General features: G+C 42.2%; 2 protein-coding genes across 10 annotated transcripts in view; both read left to right on the top strand.

Annotated features, from left to right (window-relative positions):
* Positions 1–7,532, top strand: part of AK9 (adenylate kinase 9) — a 239,386-nt gene extending 231,854 nt beyond the window's left edge. The window contains 2 exon segments of the mRNA XM_073336992.2: positions 7,033–7,205; positions 7,207–7,532. Coding sequence (XP_073193093.1) covers positions 7,033–7,205; positions 7,207–7,236 — 203 coding nt within the window. The 3' untranslated portion in view covers positions 7,237–7,532.
* A 1,313-nt stretch (positions 7,533–8,845) lies between these two features.
* Positions 8,846–24,108, top strand: part of ZBTB24 (zinc finger and BTB domain containing 24) — a 55,255-nt gene continuing 39,992 nt past the window's right edge. For 2 of the 9 annotated variants that reach the window (XM_073337009.2, XM_073337010.2), the window contains exons 1-7: positions 8,857–9,223; positions 12,390–13,380; positions 13,843–14,010; positions 14,214–14,297; positions 14,838–14,921; positions 18,071–18,152; positions 22,432–23,222. In XM_073337009.2, coding sequence (XP_073193110.1) covers positions 12,417–13,380; positions 13,843–14,010; positions 14,214–14,297; positions 14,838–14,921; positions 18,071–18,152; positions 22,432–23,222 — 2,173 coding nt within the window. In that variant the 5' untranslated portion in view covers positions 8,857–9,223; positions 12,390–12,416. Of the gene's footprint in view, positions 9,224–12,389; positions 13,381–13,842; positions 14,011–14,213; positions 14,298–14,758; positions 14,922–18,070; positions 18,153–20,214; positions 20,874–22,431; positions 23,223–24,108 lie in introns of those variants that run through there. The other 7 variants (XM_073337016.1, XM_073337017.2, XM_073337014.2 and 4 more) reach the window with 6 other exon arrangements.

The following is a 24,108-nucleotide window of genomic DNA, read 5'->3' as shown; positions in this document are numbered from 1 at the left end:
GACTTAGGTGTGTATAGGTCAAAGAGGTCAGGGAATCTTCACATCATCTGGTTGACTTTTTATCATCAGTGTTTCCCTCTAAGGTAGCTCTGCAATTAACAAATTAATAGTAGAGCCTATAAAGGCTCTGAGGCTGGCTCCTTCACTATCTCCCACCTCAAAAAGGGCAGAAAGAAAATATGATGTACCCTATCAAGGTTTTGAGTACCTCTATACTCACCTGCCACCAGGCTCATTAGCCATGACAGCAGCTAATGAGAGAGAGTGTGTCAAGAGCATCAGGCTGCCATGGCCAACTCAAAGAATACTAAAAAGATGAATGTATTTGGCAGAAAAATTTATTCAACAGGGAGTTTGCAGCTGTGTATCACTATCCAACAGGTTCTGCTGGGACTGTATGATTTTAATATATGGGGCTCCATGGAAAAGTTCAAAGAGCTACTTCCAGAGAACGCTAGACAGGAGTTCTCTTCCCTAGTCAATGAGAGAAGACTAGTCATGAGAACATCACTGCAGGTGGGGCTGGACACAGCAGACTTGGCAGCTAGAACCATGCCTTCTACAGTGGCCATGAGTAGATCATCCTGGCTATGGTCTTCTGATCTTCCCTGTGAAGTACAGAGCACTATCTAGGACTTACCATTTGAGAATCCTTCTCTCTTCTCAGACCAGACAGACAGCAAGCTCCATGCACTTAAGGACACTAGAGCCATCCTGGATTCCCTGTGTCTCTACACTCCAGTCCTGTCAGGAAGCACTATTAGCCACATCAGACACACCAATGTTCTGCTCCTTCTCCTGGACAGGACCTATCAAAAGAGTGGTCCAGGGGTTATAGGTAAGGCTATGTTTATGTCACAGAGCTCATGGAATCCATGACTTTCAGAGACCTCCATGACATTCTCTGCTTCAGTCCCAGGGGCTGCAGGACTCTGGAGCTGACAGCCCAGTGGTCCTTGGCAGGGTTCCAGTGACAGGTGACAGACTCCTGAGGGGGCCCTCCTCAAGGTTCCAGTGACAGCCTCACACGGGGAGAGGGGGACACCTTGGGTGAGCAGCTGGGGTGTCTCATTTTCTCTTTGGGAAATATGGTCACCCTGCGGCTTCCAGCTGCCATGGGTGGAGGGGGAACCACACAGCTCCCAGCCACCATGGTGGCGCAGCAGCAAAAGTCACAAACAGGTCACAGCGTCAATGAATTTGTGTTTATTGCCCATGACCTGTCCATGACTTTTACTAAAAATAACTATGACAAAATCTTAGCCTTAGTTATAGGCATAAGCCTCCCCCTCCTGCTGCTCTAGCTCTGGGGCCCCTCAGGACACAGGAACTGCAAAGCAGCCATTTTGATGGGCCAGTCCAAGTCAGCACATCAGTCTCCATCTCTCCAGACCCAAATCCTTTCCCCTTCGCAAACCATCTGTCCCACTTCTGCAGTGCTTCATCCCGGATTACTTTGGACAAGTAATGCATTGTGGAAGTGGGATATAAGCTCCAGTTTGCTTCTACCCCTCCCTTCCTCTTCAGGGACCACTCTCATGAGAAATACCTTGTCCAGGAAGTTCAATCACTCTTCTTTTGGGAGAAAAAGACGAGGTTCCATATGGTCTCAGAGGGAAGGGGTTTTATTTCCAACATTCCTAATTCCAAAAGCATCAACTCAACAAATTCTTAAAAAGGATAAAGTTCCACATGGTCACCCTAGCTTCTATTATCCCTTCCTTGAATGCTGGGGACTGGTATGCCACCAGCAACTTAAATGATGCCTACTTCCATTTGGCAATCAGTGAAGCTCACAGGAAGTACCTCCAATTTCTGGTAAATCAGAACCATTGCTAGTTCACTGTACTATCTTTTGGCCTGACAGCAGATCCCAGGGTCTTTACAAAGGCCATAGAAGTTGTAGCTGCATTCCTTCAAAGATCGGGAGTGCAGGTTTATCCCTGCCTAGACTGGCTTGTCATGGGCCAGTCCAAACAGCAAGTACAGAGCAGTGTTACCCTGAGTCAACAGTCAGTGCTCAGTGTTCAATGCTCTGGGACTGTTAATCAACACTGAAAAATCTCTCCTCTCCCCAGTCCAAAGAATAGAGTTTATAGGGGCTTGTTGGTAGGTGGCAGCAGCTCCCACCTAGTGGTTACGGCCCCACGTGGCCATTACATCCAAAGGTTTATCTCTAGTGACATCCTCGTCTAGTGGGTGCAGTCCACAAGTGGCAGCCCTACCTAATGAGTACAGTTCTTGCGATTAGTTGCTAAGCAGCAGCACTGCCTAATGGGTTCAGTTCTTGAGTAGGGTAGGGGAACCCAGGCTCTCCCACTGCACCAGGTTCCGACCCATAACCCTGGGAAGCTGATTCAGCTTTGCCCACCCTGTGGTGTCCTGTGCCAGCCTCAAGTCAGCTTCCCAGGGTTGCTTTATACCTCCCTCTGCATCCTAGCCAGCCACTATCCATCCCTGGGACATGCTGCCTTCCAGACTTCCTGCCTTACTCCCACTCTCTGGGAGCTGTAACTCCCTCCCCCTCCATTCCCTGGCTGGGTGCAAGATCAGGTCACATCCTTCTCTGGAGCTCCCAGAGCATGTCCTTCTCCTTGGCCTGCCAGTCCCCATTGAGCTATCTGGCTGCTTTTTAAATCCCGCCTCCAACCCAAGCATGCAGGGCTGTGCCGGATTAAACTCAAGCCAAGATCTTTCTTCCAGACTCCAAGTTCCAGGCAATTTGATCAAGTGTCATAGGACTGAAGCCTCATCTGGTCTCAACTAATACAAAACTGTTTGAGGCTTCTGGGTCACATGACCTCTTGACTCTATGTGGTTCATCACACTAGATTGCCACTCAGAATTCTGGAGGGTTGGCTGGCATCAGTCTGCTCACCAAGCCACCATCAAGCCATACCCCCACTACTTGACAAGCCACCATGGACTCCATGGTAAGAGTGCCCTCACATGTCCTTGCCTTCCTAGATGGTGGAAAGATGCAGCCAATGTGTGTGTAGAGGTTCCATTTGCCTGCCCACAACCAACTCTCATGCTAGTGACAGAAGCTTTGACCCTGGGGTGGAGGACCCAGCTTGGTTCTCTACAGACGCAGGGTTTGTGGTCCTCAGAGAATTTAGCTTTACACATCAGTGTCAGAGAACTGCAAGCTGTCAGTCTGGCATGGCAAGTATTTCTATTGCAGATCAGGGGAAGCAGGCTGTTAGTCCTCACAGACAACATGGCAGCAATGTTTTACCTCAACAAGCCGTGGGGAGCCCACTCTTCTTCACTTTGTCAAGGAGCAACCCTACTCTGGGAGCTTTGTATTGCTAACTCAGTAGATCTAGAAGCATCTTACCTGCCAGGTGTACAGAACGACCTAGCAAACCACCTGAGCAGATCGTTGACAAGTCACCACAAGAGGTTTCTTCGCTCAGATGTGGCCACACACATTTTCCAGCAGTTGGGTTTTCCCCCAGTAGACCTATTTGTGAAAAAATCTAACAGAAAATGTCAGCAGTTCTGCTCCCTATGGGGCCACAGCCTGGGTTCTATGACAGAAGCCTTTTTACTGATGTGGTCAGGCACACTCCTCTACGCTTTTCTACCAATCCAATTCATTCACGGGTATTGCTAAAAATAAGACAGGACCAGGCCAGAGTCATACTTATAGCCCCAGCATGGGCCCATCAGCAATGGTTCTCCACTCTCCTGGAGCTGTCAGTGAAACCTCCAGTTTAACTTAGATTGGACTTGGACCTAATCTCCAAGGATCATGGTTGCCTTCTTCAGCCACGCCTACAATCCTTTCACTTAACTGCAAGGATGCTCCAAGGCTAGACACTAGGGAGCAGGCTTGCTCAACAGGCATTCAAGAGATCATGCTACATAGTAGAAAGCCTTCTACAAGAGTGATTAAATAGAGGCATTTGTCCAGCTGGTCTCATCAATATGGGGTGTTATCATCCAGTTATTCAGTTCAATTTATTCTGGACTACTCATTATACCTAAATACCAAGGTTTGGTGGTTAGTTCCATCAAGGTACATCTGGCTGCAATTTCAGCATTCCATCCTACGGTGAACAATTGCTGTTTCTCCAGTGACATGTTCATAACGTTTTAAAGGGCTTAGTCAAATTATACCCTCAAGTGCAGTATGCTGTTCCCCGTAGAATCTAACCCTACTTACTGTCAAGACTTATGGGTCCCCCACTTGAATAGTTGGCTACCTGCTGTGTGCTGCTTCTGTCAATGAAAGTGGCTTTTCTGGTGATCATTACTTCAGCTAGAAGAGTAAAGGAGTTATGGTCATTAATGTCAGGATCTCCATATATAATCTTTTAAGGACTGTATTTGCCTGCACCCTCAACTGAAGTTCCTCCCAAAGATGGTTTCCTCTTTCCACGTCAACCAGCCAATTTATATGCTTATTCTCTGCCCCAAGCAGGATACAAACCAGGAGGAAGAGCATTAGCATACCTTGGACATCAAAATAACCTTGGCATTTTACCTAGATAGAACTAGACACTTTTGTAAATCTTCCCAGTTGTTCATAGCAGTGGCTGACAGAGTAAGAGGTCAATAGGTCTCCACCCAAAGAATTTCTTCCTGGATTTCATCCTGTATACACATAAGCTATGAATTGGCTAATGTCACTCCGCCCATCAGAATTACAGCTCATTTGACGAGGTCACAATCAAACTCAGTGGCCTTTCTGGCACAAGTTCCAGTTGCAGACATTTGTAAAGTGGCAATCTGGTGCTTGGTCCACATTTGCATCCCACTATGCTGTGGGTCAAGACACCACAGACGATGCTAGAGTGGGATGAGTTGTTCTCCAATCTTTATTGAAATAGAATCCAATCCTACCTCCTGTTCTATGGTTTGTGAGTCACCAAGAGTGGAATGCACACGTGCAATCACTTGAAGAATTAAAAACAGTACTATCCTGTTCCATAACTGTTGTTCTTCAAAATGTGCTGAACATATCTATTCCCCAACTTGCCCTTCTACACCTCTACATTGGAGTTATGGCAAGAAGGAACAGGGGGGGCTCTGCCTGTTATACCTGCACACAGCAGCATATGCCAGCTGGGGGAATTAAAGCTGCCCAACCAGTACCACGGAGGGGAAAAAGTTTCTGACAGCTGGGTGCACAGACATCAAGAGAGGAAGGACCTGTGCAACATATTTCGAAGAACAATAATTAATGAACCTGTTTGTAACTATTTTTTCTATGACATGTTCTAATATTTATCTTTCTACCAAGACCTGTTTCCTTGTGACTATTAATTCAACAAGAAAGGTTTCAGAGCCCGCCGTGCTGTCAATGAAAGAACCATATCATATATTCTACAAGAACAAAGTGGTTTTCCTAATCCCCACATGCTTTCTAATCAATACATTATATTTTCCACACTTCTCATGAAATCGTACTATCTTTATGTTCAAACCATTACCAATCTAAGGAGAATTTAGGGCACCATCTGGACATGTAAAGAGACATGAAAATTGATCTCAGACATACAGATTAATTCACAGAATCAGCCTCAAGGTTCATTTATTTTCTCCTAAAGTGTATAGGCCTCCAGATTCTCCCTGGCCATGCGAATGAAGTGCTGAATTGTTAATACCTTTGTAGCATCTGTTAAACAGTTCCAGGGATTAAACTTCATTCCACACACTCTGTAGCAGTTTTCTAGACAGAGCCTTGACTACTACAGAGGAAATATATAGAGTAGCCACTTGATCCTTGAACAACGCTTTAAACATTAAGTGCCTCTCCTGTCCTTTTAAATACACCCTTTGTGGGAAGGTGCTTTATGTGTTGGTCCCATTGTAAATTCTTCTAGATCTTTTTTCTCAAGCAGTTTGGATTTCTTGTCTCCCTTTTACCTACACTATCTCTTTCCTTCTTTGTTCCTGTGTTTTACTATTTCACTGTTGTGCTTAGTACACATCAGTCACAGATTGCGGGAGATGCTGCGCTCCAGAATAGAAGTTTGGTATCTGATCATTTCTTTTCAGAACGTCTGAAACAATCCACCCATGCTGGTGATTTCCAAATAGGAAAACCAGAAGCAGAGTTTATGTCTAACACATGCCCACACTGAAATGACATCTAGTTTGTCTACCAGTTTTGATTCTATTGTTGGGGTTTTGTTTCAAAATCACATCTAAGTGTTTCTGTGGCTTTGGAAGCAATCTTCTGGTGGGCAGAAATAATAGGTATGGTCTAACTCAGAGTTCCCTAGTAACGGTGCTGAACTGCTTCCAAAAACTGTGCAGAAAAGGCACTGCCTATAAATCACAGATTAGGAGAGATGTCACTCATGGAAAGGAAACAGGTTACCTCACCATAGTTATTCATGCCCACTAGCTTGACTGCTGTAGTGTGCTCCGCTTACAAATCACTCAGAGGCTTCAGTTAGTGCCACATGCAGGTACATACATTTTTAAGTAAAACAGATTGTTATAGCACATAGCATAGTTCCCCATGATGTCCAGTCTAGTTCTAGGTCCCATTCAAGATATGGATTATCATCTATACAGCACTGACTGGCCTGAGATTTGGCTGTCTTAAACCACCATTGCCCCGATGCCTCATTATAATTACACTCAACAAGAATACTCTTGCTTTCTGTCACCATGGTTGAATACCAAAATGTGGGGTGGAAGAAGTGGGGTTGAGATTATCGTCAATGTAAGGCCCTTGGCCCTGAAATTTGTTTGCACTTGGCTATTTAAGATGTATTTTAATATGCTATTTTTTAAAGGACAAAAAGCTGAGCACCCATGGCTATTTAAATTCATGTTATGAATGCTTTGCACTTCTGAAAATCACATCCCGAACCTTTTTTTTTTTTTTATCTGGGCATGTTGGCTCCGGATGTAGTCTGTGGTGATAGTATCAGTAGTTGAGGGGGAAAGGTGTGGGTTTGATCTTTCTGTCTTTACTTTGTAATATGACTCCATCTATCATGATGATTGCATTATAAATTTAAAAAAAAATGTAACATGGTATATTTTAATATATTTGATTTCTTGCAGCTTACAACCCCAGGAGCTCAGAATATGTACGAAAGAAGTACAAGAGGAAACTGGAGCAGTTCATAGATCACTGTGACCTCATCCCCTACTTGGGTACCAAAATGACCCGTAAATACAAAGAACCTCAAAATAGACCTATTGACTTTGATCACAAATTACGGATGTTTTTGTCTCTTAAAAGATGTGGATCCAACCTCTGGTTAGTTTGAAATGTGCAACAATGAAATAATTGGGCATTTTCATTGAACTACTGAATTCTGACTAGCTTGGTGAATTTACTTATTTTGTACTTCAACTGGTCATAAATGTTTAGCCATAAAAGTAATTGTGTTAACAAAGAATGTTATACTTTTATAAATAGATAAGACTCTGATAGGTAGAATTTAGTGATGATTCCTGGCATAGATTTGATGTAGTTTATTGTAAAAACGTGTTTAGTTTAATATATCATATACAATATATTTTAGAAATGTTTATTATCTTGAAAAGTAGGGAATATTTTGATCAGCACTGAAAGAAAATTATTAAATATTCTGAAAACTTCACTGAATTGTACAATTTAGTTTTTCACATAATCATTTTTCTGTCTCTCAGTATGTCAGCATTATCAGTACAATAAATGCATTCTTTTATTAGATGTAATGGAACAATCTTAAACTTACTTTCACACCGTTGTACAGAAAGAGGCAGTTAGACATGACTAAATTGATTAATTTGTGCTAGATTTTATACTTACCACTTCTGTATCTATTTGTGATTATTAACAACGTAACCAATCATTTAGGGAAACACAGGATGTTTAAAAAACCTTTGAGGAAAATGGTCTCCTCATAAACAAAAATCAAGGAGTTTTAAGATACCAGTGTTTTAAACATACCCAAGCAGAACACTCTTGGAAACAAGTATCTACAAGTGACATGACATCTGACTACAGTAGTTATTTCCTGTTCCTTTTATTGCTTCTACCCAGTTCTTTATGTTTCTACAGCCACATTTACAATACAGTTTAAGGAGGGTGTGAATGTAAAACTAAAATATTTAAAAAATTCTCAAAGAACTTTATCTCAGAAAAAAAAGTCAGAATCCATCCGCTCTCGGGCCCTTATCATTCTGTTTGGAAGGACTTTTAAAAAGTTAGTTCTCAAAGCCCAGCCTGCTTCTTAGCCGGGGTCTTTCAAGCATTTTCTTTCTACATTTGCTGATTTTTAAAAAGTATGTTTTAAATAAAGCAAGAGCTTTCTAAACTCTGGGACTAGACTGGCAGGGCGGTGAGCGGGTGCAGAGAATGAGCAACCCTTTCTCTGGCAGAAGGCGGCTGAGGTCCGCGGTGTTGCACTGGCCGCAGTTAGGAAGTGGTGACACAAGTGAGACGCAGAAAGGAAAGGAGTACTTGTGGCACCTTAACAGGTTTCAGAGTAGCAGCCGTGTTAGTCTGTATCCACAAAAAGAAAAGGAGGATTTGTGGCACCTTAGAGACTAACCAATTTATTTGAGCCTAAGCTCTGGTGAGCTACAGCTCACTTCATCAGAAGGCCTCCTTTTCTTCTTGCGCATACAGACTAACAGGGCTGCTCTTCTGAAACAAGCGAGACGGTTACAAGGTGAGGATTGATGTAGGCTGCCTGGCAGAGACCCGCGGCCCGGGCTGCCTCAGTGGGCCCTGCGTGCCCAAGTGCGCGAAGACCGACGCTGGGCCAAGCTAGAGGAAGGCTGCTCCCAGAGCCCGGCGGCGCGAGGAGGGGGAAGCGCGCGAGCGCACCGGAACGCGTCACTCAGTGGGACGCTGACCTACGTGGGGGCGGGGGCGCGCGCCTTGCCCGAGTTGTGAGCCGGCCCGGGACACACGCAGGCGACGCCCCCAGCTGGTGCCTGCCCCACTGCCCAGCGAGACGCGGCGCCGTCGCCTCCGTTCCCACAGCCCCTGACCGGACGTGCAGGCCCTCCTCCACCGCCGGCGAGTACCTGCCACAGAACAGGCGGGCCGCTTCCTAGAGAAGTCCGCGCCTTCCCCCAGCGCGCGAGGGGCGGAGCCGGGCGGCTGAGGCACGTTGGCGGAGGGGCCGTTGCTGTTCGTTGCGAAGGAGGCGGGGCTTGTGCTGGCTGCGCCTGGAGCCTTCTCGAGGCCCCGGCCGATTTGCTGCTGCCTGAACGGCCGAGAGGGACGTGCGGGCAGCTCAACGGCGTGACGCAGGTTCGTACCCCTCCCAGGGGGGAGGAGAGCTGGGCCCGGCCCGGCCCGGCCCGGCCCGGCGCGCACCCTCCCTGAACGCTGCCTGCGGCTGCAGCTGATCAGTGAGCCTCGCCGGGCCAAGCCGGGGCGGCCTCCCCGGCCTGCGGTAGCGGCCGGCGCAGGTCTCCCCGACGGGCTGCGAGAGTCTGTGCGGGCCTTACCTCACCCCCGGTAGGAGGCTCTCCCCGATTCCTGAGGCTGCTCCGGGCCGGGTGGGTCGCTGGGCTGAGGGGCTAGAAACCCACTGGCCGCCGGGCGGATGGTCTGGCCATGCCGCTTGGAAGGGGGCCATGGCGGGAGGAGGCTCGCTGGAGCACTGCAGCTGCACGGAGGTGGCAGCGCTCGGGGCCAAGGAGTGTCCCGAGCCTCCTCCCCACAGCCTGACCGGACCCCTTCTTCTCTCCCCCGCGCCGCGACGGGAGACCCTCCTCCCCACAGCCTGACCCACCCCCGCCCACACACAGACACACACACAGCCTGACACCCACCCCCCAGCCTGAAGGGGGAGCCTCTTCTCCGCAGAGTCTGAGGTAGACCGCTAAGACTAGGGGCTATAACATACACCCGAGCCAGCCTGTGTGCATGGCCCCCCATCACGCTGTAACGTGGGGACCACAGCCCCTGCTTGTGTTGGCCAACATAGCACTTTACCTCATGGGGAGACTTACAGCTTTAGGCTGCTGAGTGCATACCACTCCTCGCAACAGCTTTATGGGGCATATGTCCCCCCCCCCCATCTATAAATGAGGAACTGAGGTGTGGAAAAGTGTGATTTGCTCAGGATTAGGGTAAACCAGGACCAGAAGCTGAGAGTAAAACCCTGGAATCCTGGTTCCCAGAGCCCCGCTCAAATACCTGCAATTGCAATCTCATAGCCAAGATCCTCTTGATAAACTGTTCATTGTTTCAGAGAATGTTTGGTTTTTTTTTTCTTTAGGTGGGATTTGATGTAAAAGTTAAAATGAATAATTCAGCCTCAATTAAAAAAAAAACAGATGCCAAAAGTCTGTTATCCTAGTCTGCGCCTGCTGTTGAGCTCTGATCCTTGAGTCTTCAGTGTGCTGTTTAGTGCTCATCTAGCTCCCTTTCCGGTTATTCGATATTTAGAGACCCTACTAGCTCTTTGACGCCATGGTAAATCCTGTACTTCACGTTTTCAAACTTTTTTCACGGTACCCATTTTTATACAGACAATGTCTTGTGGACCACCATCCCCTCCTATTTGCAAGCCTGGAAAGGAACTTCTCCCAGGTGGCAGTTATACAAATCTGTGTTACAATTACAACCATTGTTTATATTTAAAATATCCTAAAGCTGGATATTTTTATTGTTTTTATTATTTTTAGCTGTCCTAAAACATTTTAACAGCTGTCAGTGAGGAGAAACTAGCACCATGTGATTAGCCAGCTCTCTGCAGACCATCAGCAAATACTACATGGACCAAAATTTGTCTGATCATATTAGAGAGACAAAGTAGGTGAGGTAATATCTTTTATTGGACCAACTTCTCTTGGTGAGAGAGAGATTCTTTCGAGTTACCTAGAGCTCTTCTTCCTGTCTGGGAAAGATTTTCAGGGTGTCACAGCTTAATACAAGATTGAACAGGTAGAGTATGTGCTAACTACTTGTGCTAAAACTGGCTGTTAGATCTTGAATTTAGCTGTGACACTCTGCGTACCTTTCCCAGGCCTGAAGAAGAGCTCTGTAGCTTGAAAGCATGTCTCTCTCACCAACAGAAGTTGGTGCAATAGAAGATGATATATCACCCACCTTGTCTCTCTAATATTCTGGGTCCGATATGGCTGCAACTCAGATCATATTAGTGTGCATTCCTGTTTTATATAACCTCCCTAGAGTATGTTTTTTTAGAAAAACCAACAAATATTGTTAGGATCTTGCAGCCAGAAAAGTAATGATACGATTGTGTTGCTATGAATGTATACAGTACCGAAATACCTACAAGCCATGTGCAGCTTCTGCAAGTTAATGTTACGAGAACCATACATTTGAATTCCTTGGCAATTGTTTAAACATGTAACCTTATTTTACTTTTCTTATTTGAAAGTTAACTATTTTTATTAATATCACAGGTCGTTAATATATTATATATGGGCAAATTACAGTTGTTACTGTACAAAACATAATTGTTGCATTCCCTGACCACTTTGTGCTTAAGCATGCTGTTTTGTTTGTTGCCTAAAAGTAGCGTTATTATTTTTGCATTTAATTTCATTCTTTTAGACTATGCTTGCAATACAGAATTTTACAAAAAAACATAAATCACAAAGATTACTACCAGTGGCTTAGCAGAACTTGTGTTTATATAGGTAGGAACCATCATATAAGCAAGGCTCTGGCAGCTTCCAGCATTTTTACCACTTGTTAGTGCTATTTCTTTCACAGCTACCTCTGGATTAAAAATATGCAGGGAAAGGTTTGAAGGAGAATTTTTCAGAAGTTAGCATGTGAAACCATGCCCTTCTTGAATCATAGAATATCAGGGTTGGAAGGGACCTCTGGATCTAGTCCAACCCCCTGCTGAAAGCAGGACTAGTCCCCCATTTTTTTCCCTAGATCCCTAAACGGCCCCCTCAGGGATTGAACTCACAACCCTGGGTTTAGCAGGCCAATGCTCAAACCACTGAGCTATCCATCTGCTCCCCATAGGAGTTTTGCTATTGATTTCAGTGGGCCACGGTATCATCCTAGGTTCTAATAGAAGTCCCATCATAACCCTAACTAAGGTATTTGTGAAAGTGAAAGCTAATGAAAACAAAAGTTAGTTTTTCCACTGTCTTTTTTTAAGTTCCAAAAGACATTAGTTTCAGATGGGGCAGCCATTTTGGGTACTGAACAGCATGAGGCACATTGGTACTAAATAAATAATAATAGTCAAAAATAATTTGCATTTCACAACGTTTTTATAGATGTTCTTAAGTATTTAAAAACTTTGCTTTATTTGAAGGGAAAAAGTATATGTCAGGATTGACTTTTTATAACTAGGTCAAAAGCTTCAGTTTTGCTGCAGAAATTCCTTAGTTATGGAGTAAGCTGTAATATTTTATTTTTTGTAATGCAAATCTCTAAAAATGTTTCTTTTTTCAATAATACCGTTTTACTCTTGTAGGTAACTCTTTTCCTGTTTGCAGTAAAAATGGCAGAAGCAATTGCTGACCCTCCAGAGAAGCTTGTTGTTATCCACTCCAAGGCTCACAGAGATACCATTCTAGCTAATTTTGCAGAACAAAGGAAAAAGAATTTTCTTTGTGATATCACTTTAATAGTAGAGGATGTGCACTTCAGAGCCCACAAAGCTTTACTTGCTGCCAGCAGTGAGTACTTTTCAATGATGTTTGTAGATGAGGGAGAGATAAGCCAGTCAATTTATATGTTGGAGGGAATGGTTGCAGACACTTTTGGTGCACTACTGGAATTTATCTACACAGGTTATCTCCATTCCAATGAAAAAAGCATGGAACAAATACTGGCAACTGCACAGCTCCTAAAAGTGAATGATTTAGTATGGGCACATGCAGATTATCAGACCAACCATAGCCCAAATAATCCTCTCACATCTAGTAGTGGTGCTTCAGTATTTGTCTTTGCAAATGACAAGAAAAATGGAGATCCACCAAAGCGAAAACGAGGAAGACCAAGAAAAGTCAAGAATGCTCAAGAGGAAAAATTTGGGACATCTTCTGTTGAAGATGTGCAGCTAAGAGAGAACAATTCAGTGCGAAATAAACAAAATTTTATGAAAAAAGTTGCAGCGGAAGAAACTGTTGCCAGTGAACAAGTTCCAGTAAGGAAAGAAGTGGAAGAAACTGAGCCAGCTTGTGGTTCAGAAGCTGCTGTAGATCTATCAGCTGAGAAGGATGAGAATTATGATCCTAAATCTCAAGGAATACAGAGCAATCAGAGTCGTTATAGCAAACGTAGAATACGGAGGTCTATCAAGCTAAAAGATTATAAACTTGTTGGTGATGAAGATGGAAAAGTATTGACAAAGAGAACTGATAGAAAAAGAAAACGCACAGGTTCTGAAGCTTGTTGCAAAGAATGTGGCAAAGTGTTTAAATATAATCACTTTTTAGCTATTCATCAGAGAAGTCATACAGGTAGGTATAAAAACTACCTTTTTTGGGTTAGGGTATGGTAACTGGCTACAATTGGTTTGCATTGTAATTATTCAAATGTTGCTTTATATCATGGTATTGATATATATGGTGGATCACCAAGATTTTGTTTCTACTATTTTACTTAATTCTTATCTTCAGAGATTATAACCTTTGTAGTTTGCACACTGATTGCTATCTAGTTAATTATTTTTTCCAACGAAAAACATTAAATTGGATATTGGCAGTGCCTATCCAATGCTACTTATAAAATGATTGATTTTTAATGATTGCTATAAGGGAGCTTAGGTTTTTGTCTGTATTAATCCTCCTGGTCTACTGAAAATTCATTTTTTAATGGTGATAATGTCCTGTCATGCATCTTGCTATCAACTTAGAATATTTACTTAGAAATTTATTAGCAATAACTCTTTGCTATTTACAGTCTTGGCGCTTTACTTTTAGGAGAACGCCCTTTTAAATGCAATGAATGTGGTAAAGGCTTTTCCCAGAAGCACTCTCTTCAGGTTCATGAGCGGATGCATACTGGAGAGCGACCATATACCTGTACTGTCTGTAGTAAAGCTTTAACAACAAAACATTCTCTTTTGGAACATATGAGCCTACACACAGGTAAGTTATCAAAGACAAATATAATCTAGCTATACTAAGTATTAGACATTTCAAAACAAACATTTCTGCTCAGTATTTTCTTTTTAAAGTAAGTGTTAGACTCTTATGCTATAAGGTAGCTAAGTTATACAGAAATGTTAGTTATGTTTTAGCTTAATTTTTGGAATTATTTATATTTTTAGGGATATTAATTTTTATTACAGGACAGAAGGCTTTTACGTGTGATCAGTGTGGAAAGTATTTTAGCCAAAAGAGACAACTGAAGAGTCATTACCGAGTGCACACAGGTATAACAAGGCTGGTGGGGGAGGACGGGCGGGTTGCCTGGCTTTCTCCCCCTCCCCCTCCCCTCATCATGATCTGTTAGGCTGTCACCTGATCACCAGAGATGAGTAGTAAAAGTAGTACCATCACTGTCTGTTGTCAATATTGTGCTTTGTGTTTTTCTGCTACTCCTCTGGCTGAATGGTATTGATAGCTTTAAAAGGAGTCCCAGCTAATTTTGTTCTAGAAAGATGGTGGCTGGATAATAGGCATGTAAAGTGGAGAGGAACTAAGGAATCACAAAGCTCCAAAAGGAGGGTGATAGAGGTAGGAGTTAAAACAACCAGCGTCCTTTCTTCAGTGATTGAATTAACTGGGGAAATGGAATAGAATAATGCTGCCATTTCTAGTGATGTGCAGCAACAGAAATAACTAATGAATCGTTGTTGTCTTTATATATTATATTAAAGTGGTTATTTTACAGGGAAGTGCTTTAACAAAGATCACTGAAGAAATACAGGGGATCACTTATGCACTGACACTTTTTTTATTATTGCGACAAGGCCATTCATTGCCGGAATGTAACCAGTGTCATCGCAAATTCATGGATGCAGCTCAGTTAAAGAAACATCTAAGAACACATACAGGTATATATTACACACCATTTTTCTTTCAAGGAATGCTAAGACCAACTTGTTGGCTGTGATGGGGTTCACATACCCCATCCCTGGTTGGCAGGGAGACCTCCATTGGGTGTGCAGTAATGTCCTGGCTCCCAGTGAGGAGGTGTACCCCCTAGGAATGGCCACAGGTATTTGTAGCCAGTGTAAAATAGAGGGTCATGTGAGGCAGCCTAAAAGCAATGCCTACTACAAGATGGGCTGCTTTTCTCACAGAGGGAGACCTTCAGAAAGTGCTGGAAGGCTCTTCAGTGGTACAATCCTCGGTGAGGACTGGGTCAGGCTGATGGAGAGCCAGGTGGTGGTAGGAACCTATTGACTACAACCCAAGAACAGAGAAGCCTTCTCCCAGAGTTCTTGAGGGATGGATTATTAGTGAACCTTGTTGACCAGTAAAAGAGTTTATGATGTTTTAATAAACTAGACTTTGAGAGGGGAAATGTAATTTGAAATACATAGGGTGTACGTTGCTTGGAGAGTCAGAGGGCAAGCTGAGGCAGACTGACTCTCCCCTGCTGGTTAAGCATAACCTTCCAAGAAGGTAATTCATGTTGAAGGTCATGTTTGAAAGGTGACTTTTAAAATAATTATAATTCTCTTGTAGGAATTCAGAAAGGGAAAAAGTATATACTATTATTCTAAAAAAGTATTTTGGGCTTACTTGAACAACAGTAGATTCTATACTACCTCAAGATCCTAAGAAATCTCAGTTTTGGACTTCCTGTTTTCTCTACCAATGACACCACAAATACCATAAACAATGAGAACTAAAATAAAGGTTATAATGTAATGCATTTCAAACTGTTATGGTACTTGTGGGTTTTTTTCAGGGTTTTTCTGCCCCTTGGAGTAACGGGAAAGTAATTTAAAATACTGTGCCAATTATACCTTTAAATTGGAATCTGCTGTTAATATTATTACTCTTTTTTCGCTTTTTCTGGAATTTTACAAGCATGTTTTAAATGTAGCAAAGCCTTTGTAATTCGTCTTTAAATCTTCATTGTGGAGGTTTAGATTTGCAAAATTTTCTATTGTAAAATTTAAAACAATAGAAAAGTGAAAACATGGTATGCAACTTTAGATTTGTATAACTTCTCATAGTTTCTCTGTCTGTGACAGGGAGAAATTGCTTTTATAAATGATACCCTTAAACATTTGCTTTTTGGAATTCCCTACATATGTATAGTTTGTGTTATTGGGTCAGTGCTTGCTTTCTCATTTTTAGAAAAAGTGCAGGGATTATTTTCATTTGCATGATTGGTTTCAGAGTAACAGCCATGTTAGTCTGTATTCGCAAATAGAAAAGGAGTACTTGTGGCACCTTAGAGACTAACCAATTTATTTGAGCATAAGCTTTCGTGAGCTACAGCTCACTTCATCGGATATGAAGTGAGCTGTAGCTCACGAAAGCTTATGCTCAAATAAATTGGTTAGTCTCTAAGGTGCCACAAGTACTCCTTTTCTGTTTGCATGATTGTGGCCTTTGCATTTTCTGTCTAGGACAGCATGGTGTGCTGTTAGAGTAAGACTTGTTGGTAGCACTTCAGTTGTTAGTGGGTGGTGTTGTGCTGCAAATATAGCAAGGGGATGAGTGTGTAGTGAGAAGTAAGAGGAAGAGGCATAGTATCAAGGTCAGGGTTAAAAACAATGTATTTGAGAGATTTTAGCATTGTCTCCAGAAACGGCAGGCTAGGCATCGGAAATAGCAGCTGAGAGAGGTAAGCTGATTGATTTTAGCCCTTCTCCAAAGGTGAAAAGAACAAGAAAAAATAACAACCCCTGTTTTTTGGTTGTTGAATGTACTGTCTTGCTGTAATATTTCTGAAAACTTGTGCATGGTGGAAGTTGGTTACATCACTCTTTGTTTGGTTTGGGGTTTTTTAGGCTTTGTGAAAGCTGACAAGCATGGAAATTCAATATTAAGTTTAAAGTTTCTGTAAACTTGCTTCTACTCAGTCTTCAGTTTGCTTTGTTGTGCCTAGATAGTGATGGGAATGTGAATCACTTATATGGTGATCCATGACATATTACATGTCTAGAAATATCTAGGCCAGGGACGGGCAAACTTTTTGGCCCGAGGGCTGCATCTGGGTGGGAAAATTTGTATGCAGGGCCATGAATGTAGGGCTGGGGCAAAGGGTTGGGGCGCAGGAGGGGTGTGGGAAGGGGCTCAGGGTAGGGGGTTGGGGTACACGAGGGGTGCGGCAGGGGGTTGGGGTACACGAGGGGTGCAGGCTCTGGTCCGGCGCCGCTTACCTCGAGTGGCTCCAGGGTGGCAGCGGTGCACAGCAAGGCTAAGGCAGGCTGCCTGCCTGCCCTGGCCTCGTGCTGCTCCTGGAAGTGGCCAACGTGTCCAGGAGCGGCGCCTGGAGCTGGCAATCCTGCAGGCCAGATTGAAAGCCCTGACGGGCTGGATCCAGCCCCCGGGCCGTAGTTTGCCCTCCCCTAATCTAGGCACTACAGAGAAATGTTGTTACTTTGCGTTCACTTTCTTCGCTTTGTCAGTTTGGGACATTGCCTTGCTACTATGTGGCTTTTTATCACTGCATTTAATCCTTCTGGCTAGCTCCATGTAAGAAGAGTAATTCAGTAGACAGTAAAATCCCAATTTACCCAAACTCCTGTTCACTGAAGTTCCATTGTATTCCCTGGAGTTGGCACTGCTTCACTGTGGTCAGTGTGTGTTTATGATCTTGCCGGAATGCAGCCTCTTGGAATGCCATGCTTTCTTACACTAGAAGCATAAGAATTTAACTTCCTTTATTCCTGAATTAGCAAGCATGAATAACTTGCTTTTACACTTGTTAATGTGCACAGTGGTGATTTCTTAGAACTTAATGTAATTATGAGCAGTTAGTCTGACCTATTGGATAAAGCACAGGACTCTGGAGACCTGGGTTCTATTCCAGGCTCAGCCACTGGCCACCTGGGTGACCTTGAGCAAGTCAGTTCACTGCTTTACCTCAGTTTCCCGATCGGTAATATGTAGCTAATGATACTTAAAGTGCTTTGAGATGTACTGATGAAAAGTGCTATATGAGAGCCTGGTGGTGGTGGTATTGATTATTAGAGTAATTATAACTTATGAATGTACATCAAGCTATTGTTTTTTGTAGGTGAGAAGCCATTTACTTGTGAAATCTGTGGCAAGTCATTCACAGCAAAAAGTTCTCTTCAGACTCACATCAGAATCCACAGGTACAGTATAGTTTTGCAGTTTATATTTTTTAAAGCTATTTATTTAGGAAGTTTTAATAGGTTTAAAATTCTTGCCATATAAATGTCAAAAATAAAATCATTACAACGGTGAACTTTTGTTTAGAGAAATATACAGTAATATAATGATTGGCTCTCTTTATTTAACAGGTTGTTACCATATTACAGAATGAGCATCTTTACACTACCCAAGACATGCATGATTTTTATTAAATTGAGTGAATCTCTGATATGAATGAGTGAATTGAGTGAATCAACTTCTAGTCCAGTACATATAGTATATTGGTTATCCAATGAGACTAGTAACCATTGCTCCTTAGGTGCACTTACTTCATGTGTGGGTACTGATTGATTACTAAATGCTGTGAATAGCACATATTTGTATTTTATTAAAATTTAATAAAATAAAATTTAATTTCCTCATTAAAATCTGCAAAATTTTACACTGATTCAAATATGCTGCACAAAAGTGCAGCGTATTATTAAATTTTATAAATCAATGAATGAGTCCTGTATCATATTTTCATGGTGGCTTTTACATTTTACATTAGTAGGTAGTATTATGATAACTAATCTAGGCATGCTGTAAGGCTCTCCTCTCTGACAGAGCATTTCCACTATAATTGTCAAGGTTCCATCCCCACCGTGAACTCTAGGGTACAGATGTGGGGACGCGCGTGAAAGACCCCCTAAGCTTATTTCTACCAGCTTAGGTTAAAAAGTTCCCCAAGGCACAAATCCTTCCTTGTCCTTGGATGGGTACTGCTGCCACCACCAAATGAGTTAGACAAATTCAGGAAAAGGACCACTTGGAGTTTCTGTTCCCTAAAATATCCCCCCAAGCCCCTTCACCCCCTTTCTTGGGGAGGCTTGAGAATAATATACCAACCAAACCAGATTCTTAAACAGAACTTTATAATAAAGGGGGGAAAAAAATAAAAGAAGCACCTCTGTAAAATCAGGATGGAAAGTAACTTTACAGGGTAATCAGATTCAAAACACAGAGGATTCCCCTCTAGGCAAAACTTTAAAGTTACAAAAAACAGGGATAAACCTCCCTCTAAGCCAGTGGTTCGCAACTCTGGTCCACCACTTGTTCAGGGAAAGCCCCTGGCGGGCTGGGCCGGTTTGTTTACCTGCCGGGTCTGCAGGTTCAGCGAATCGCGGCTCCCACTGGTCGCGGTTTGCCGCTCCAGGCCAAAGGGGGCTGCAGGAAGCGGCACGGGCCAAGGGATGTGCTGGCCGCTGCTTCCCGCAGCCACCGTTGGCCTGGAGTGGCGAACCGCAACCAGTAGGAGCTGCGATCGGCTTAACCTGCAGACGCGGCAGGTAAACAAACCGGCCCAGCCTGCCAGGGGCTTTCCTTGAACAAGTGGTGGACCAGAGTTGAGAACCACTGCTCTAAGCATAGGGAAAATTCACAAGCTAAAAACAAAAGATAATCAAAAACATGCCTTGCCTTATTTACTTACTCTTTTTGTAATATTGAGACTCATTTTAGGAGAAGGAGTTTTCTGACCTGATGCTTCTCTGCTTCCCCAGAGAACTCACAACACAGAGCACAAACAAAGCCTCTCTCTCCCCCATTTGAAAGTATCTTTTTTCCCCATTGGTCCTTTTGGTCAGGTGCCAACCAGGTTATTTGAGCTTCTTAACCCCTTACAGGTAAGGAGGAATTCTAGGATACCCTTAGCTATATGTTTATGACAATAATTGATGTGGTGGTGATGATGTTTTAACCAGAGGAGAGTAGGAAAGTCTCTAAAGTACACTAGTGACCTTGTCATGTAGTTTTAATTTATCTGGGAAGTGTTTAGGTTCTACAGAAAACCCCAGTAAGTTTAAGCCAGGGATTTAGGTTGCATTCTTTAGAATAGATGCGGTTTCTTTCCTAGTTCAGTATTATGAGTAACACCTACAATTTCTGTAGCTGAGAGATTAGTTCACAGAGGGGAAAAAATTCTTTTCAGTTTTATTTGGTACATTTGACAACATTGTGCATAAGCAGTTTCACTATAGTCAGTTTCTCCTGTTGTATTTGTAGATCTCTCTCTCAGCTAAAGAGGAGGAAAAAAAATGAAACAAAATGAGTCTGACGCCTCACTTGAAGTTGTCCCGGTTAACACTGTTTTGTTATTAGGTTGCTGATCTATTACAGAACATGTTTAAAGTCACGCACTGTTCCATTATAAGGTTGTTTGGCCCACGCGGCGCTCCTGCCAGGGAGTGGACAAGCAGGTGAAACGGGGCAAGCCCCTATGCCCCGACCCTGCTCCCCAGCAAGAGTGCCGGGTGGCTGGAGTGGGGTTGGGGCAAGCCCCTGTGCCCAAACCCTGGTACACCCCTGCCTCAACCAAGCTTCACAATCCTCATTGGTGAATACAGTATTAAGTTGGTTGTTTATAATTATTTAAAACTAATACTGTATATGTATATAATGTCTCTTGTCCGCTGAAAATTTTTTCCCTGGAACCTAATCCCCCCCCCCCTCCCCCATTTACATTAGTTCTTATGGGGAAATTGGATTCACTTAAAGTAGCACTTTTCAGGAACCTAACTACAATGTTAAGCGAGGAGTTACTGTACAGCTATGTTTTAAAAGTCATGTATTCTTGGTTATCACAGATCCCTTGTTAATTTGAGGTATCAGCCCTTCCACCTGAAATATATGCTATGTATCATGACATCAATCTGCTTTTATGTTTTTTCACTTTAAAAACACAATGTATCGGATTAATTTTAATAGTAAACATGCATCACTATTCAAATGATAGATGCACAATTTCTAATTTTGTATTTGATTACTGCATGGGTAAATGTTACGAAGGTTCAGAAACCTTTTGCTATAAAGCTTGTCAAATTCCTTTGGAAAACTTGGAGAGATTCCATCTAATATGGGGCAGAGACTGTCTTTATTTTTGTATATTTTATAGCATTGAGTATACTGTCAGCACTAAACAAATAGTGATACCAAAAAATTTCTACTATAGGCTTCTCTATGAGAGCAGAAGCAAGTTACTACAATCATAACTGTTACTTGACCATTTTCCTGTTTGGCTTCTGTTGAGACAGTTCCTTAAATTAACCCCTGTAGTAAGTCTATAGCAGAGTTTCTGAACATAATACCGGTTTATATAAAATGCAAACTATTACATTTGGCCTTAAGTGTTTGATATAGATTATAATGCCTTGTTGTAATCTTATGGTGTTCAGATATTAGTGCTTGTTTTGGCATTAAAACCTCAAAAGTGACATTTTTAGGATTTACTGTGTGCAGTCTGACCAATTTATTTCCAATATGGAAGTGTAAATATTTCATGTTCTTTACAGTATTTTCAAATGTGTGTTAAATTATACAATGTTTAATTTGAATTCTGCTTCACATTTTAAAGGAAAAAAATGCAATAAATTGTGGGGAAAATTAGGCAGAGAGCTGGGGGAAGGCTTATTGTCGATAGACTTGATAAACTGTCTTAGATTTTAGACTGATTTTTGCAGAAATATCTTAAGATTGGCTTTCCTCTGTGTGTTTGTTTTTTTTTAAAGGAACTGTCAAACCCTGCTTACATGTTAAATTCCAGCATTGATGCTACCTGATTTTTTTTTTTAAGATAAAAGTACACAGCACTAACAATGTCACATGGCTTGCAGTCATATGGACGTAAGGTATCGCATAAAGGAACCTCATAAAAATTGAGACCATTGAAAGGCTATTATGAGGCGCACAATAAAAAACCCATCAGATTACAGCAAAGCCTGTTCTTTTCGTCATAGGCCACGTGTGTCCGGAAATTAGGTTTTAGATATTTTCAGTCAGCATTAAAAACAGTTGAAGTGACGAGATAAATTCAACTTCAAATTAATCCTTAATGATAGATGCTAGTAAAGATGTAAAATAGATGAATTCTCTTATCACTCCAGTTTTTGTGCTCTCCATCCTTTTGTCAAACCAGGGCTTCGTAAACCTCAGTATTTTTGTATGAAGGCAGTCCTGTTAACTCTTGAATGTGAACAAATTAGGGAAAACTTTGTCACACTATTGTGCAATTCTTAAAAGTAGAATCCAGAAAATGTAGCATTGAATATTTTTCTTACATGATTGCCTGTAAGCACTACTACAGTATAGCAGAGATTATTATTATTATTTATTAGTGGTGATGGTGGTATTATATTTATTATGAGTCATTTGTGAGGTAATACCTTGCAGAAAGTAGTAGTCTCAGAATTAGTATTTCTGATTAAGTAAAATATTCTCTTACAGAGGGGAAAAGCCATATTCTTGTGGTATATGTGGAAAATGTTTCTCGGATTCCAGTGCAAAGAGGAGACACTGTATCTTACACACAGGCAAAAAGCCTTTCTCCTGCCCAGAGTGTAATTTGCAGTTTGCCCGCTTGGACAATTTGAAGTCTCATTTGAAAATTCACAGCAAAGAAAAACAATTGCAAGAATCAAGCACTGCTCCTAGCAACAGCAATAGCTCAGAGGAGGTCAGAAACATTCTTCAGCTGCAGCAATATCAACTGTCCACGTCTGGAGGACAAGAGATTCAGTTGCTTGTCACAGATTCAGTACATAATATAAACTTTATACCTAGTCATAATCAAGGTATTAGTATTGTTACTGCTGAGAACTCCCAAAATATGACAGCAGGCCAGGCTGCTAATCTTACGCTACTCACTCAACCACCACAACAGCTGCAGAACTTGCTTCTTGCAGCTCAGCAGGAGCAAGTAGAACAAATCCAAAGTATCAATATGATGGAGAACCAAATAGAGACTACACAATCTGAGCAAATGCATGTCATCACTCTTTCAAAGGAAACACTAGCACATCTTCATGCCCATCAGGGGCAAACTGAAGAACTTCATCTAGCAACAGGAGCTCAGCACATGCAGCTGACCCAGGAACCTAGTCGTCAGTCTCATACAAATCAAGATGCAGTCCAGCCCCATCAAATTAGTGAGGAACAGAACCAAAATGTACACATTTCTGAATCACATCCGGCATCTTTGTCCATAAACCACCCATCTCATGAGCATCAGATTCAAGGTCAGGCTTTTTGAAATACAAGTTAGCATTGCTTCCTTTTAAATGCTCGTTTGCCTTCAGGGAACTGGGCTGAAATTTGTTTTTCATTCAGGCAATGACCTACGCATATCACATTTCATTTGCTGCAGTAGATTATCTATTTGAAGTTATATTTTTTGGTGATCTTGATAGATGGCTTTGTTTCCTTTATTTTAATCCATTTATTTTTAGGGTTTTATTACTCTAGATGTCTGCTGATCAACAAGCATAACTTCTGTGTAGAGGGTTAAAATGACTATCTGAACTATAAATGTCAAGGTAACCCATATTTTTTTTTCACAACACTGACACCACATGTCTTCTAGTTAATGAGCTTTCTCTTTCTAGGTAAATGTATAATTTTCAGTGTGACCATTTAAGTGACCATTCCCTTAAGTGCATTTTAATTCACTGAATACCAAATTGCTTATGTTTTTGATTGAAATTTGATGCACTCATAGACTGGCTCTGGTTCACTGTTTTTTTACTGCGTTGTACAATTCCTGCTCTCCAAACGAATGTTTAAATCAGTGCACTTAATGTAGAGGCAGTGAGATGTAGTGGCTAGATGGACTACTGGAAAGCTAGAGTGCTATTCTTGGCGCTGCTACTGACTTGTGTGACCTTGGGCAAGTCACTTAACCTCTCAGTGCCTTAGTTTCCTCATCTACAAAATGGGGATAATGCTTAACCACCTCTGCAAAGCACTTTGAAGATCTTCTGATGTAAGGCCCTATAGATGTGCAAAGTGTGTGGTTGGGTTTTTTCCCCTGACAAGACTGTCTTAGTTTAGGAGCCAGTTTATATTTTAAAATCATTATTTTTATATTTCGAAAGCAGAATGTCACATTACTTTTAATATAAGGTA

Source organism: Lepidochelys kempii, chromosome 3 (assembly GCF_965140285.1).
Source record: "Lepidochelys kempii isolate rLepKem1 chromosome 3, rLepKem1.hap1, whole genome shotgun sequence".
Lineage (NCBI taxonomy): Eukaryota > Metazoa > Chordata > Testudines > Cheloniidae > Lepidochelys > Lepidochelys kempii.
The sequence above is the reverse complement of the archived record's forward strand: the minus strand, read 5'-3'. Positions and strand labels throughout refer to the sequence as shown.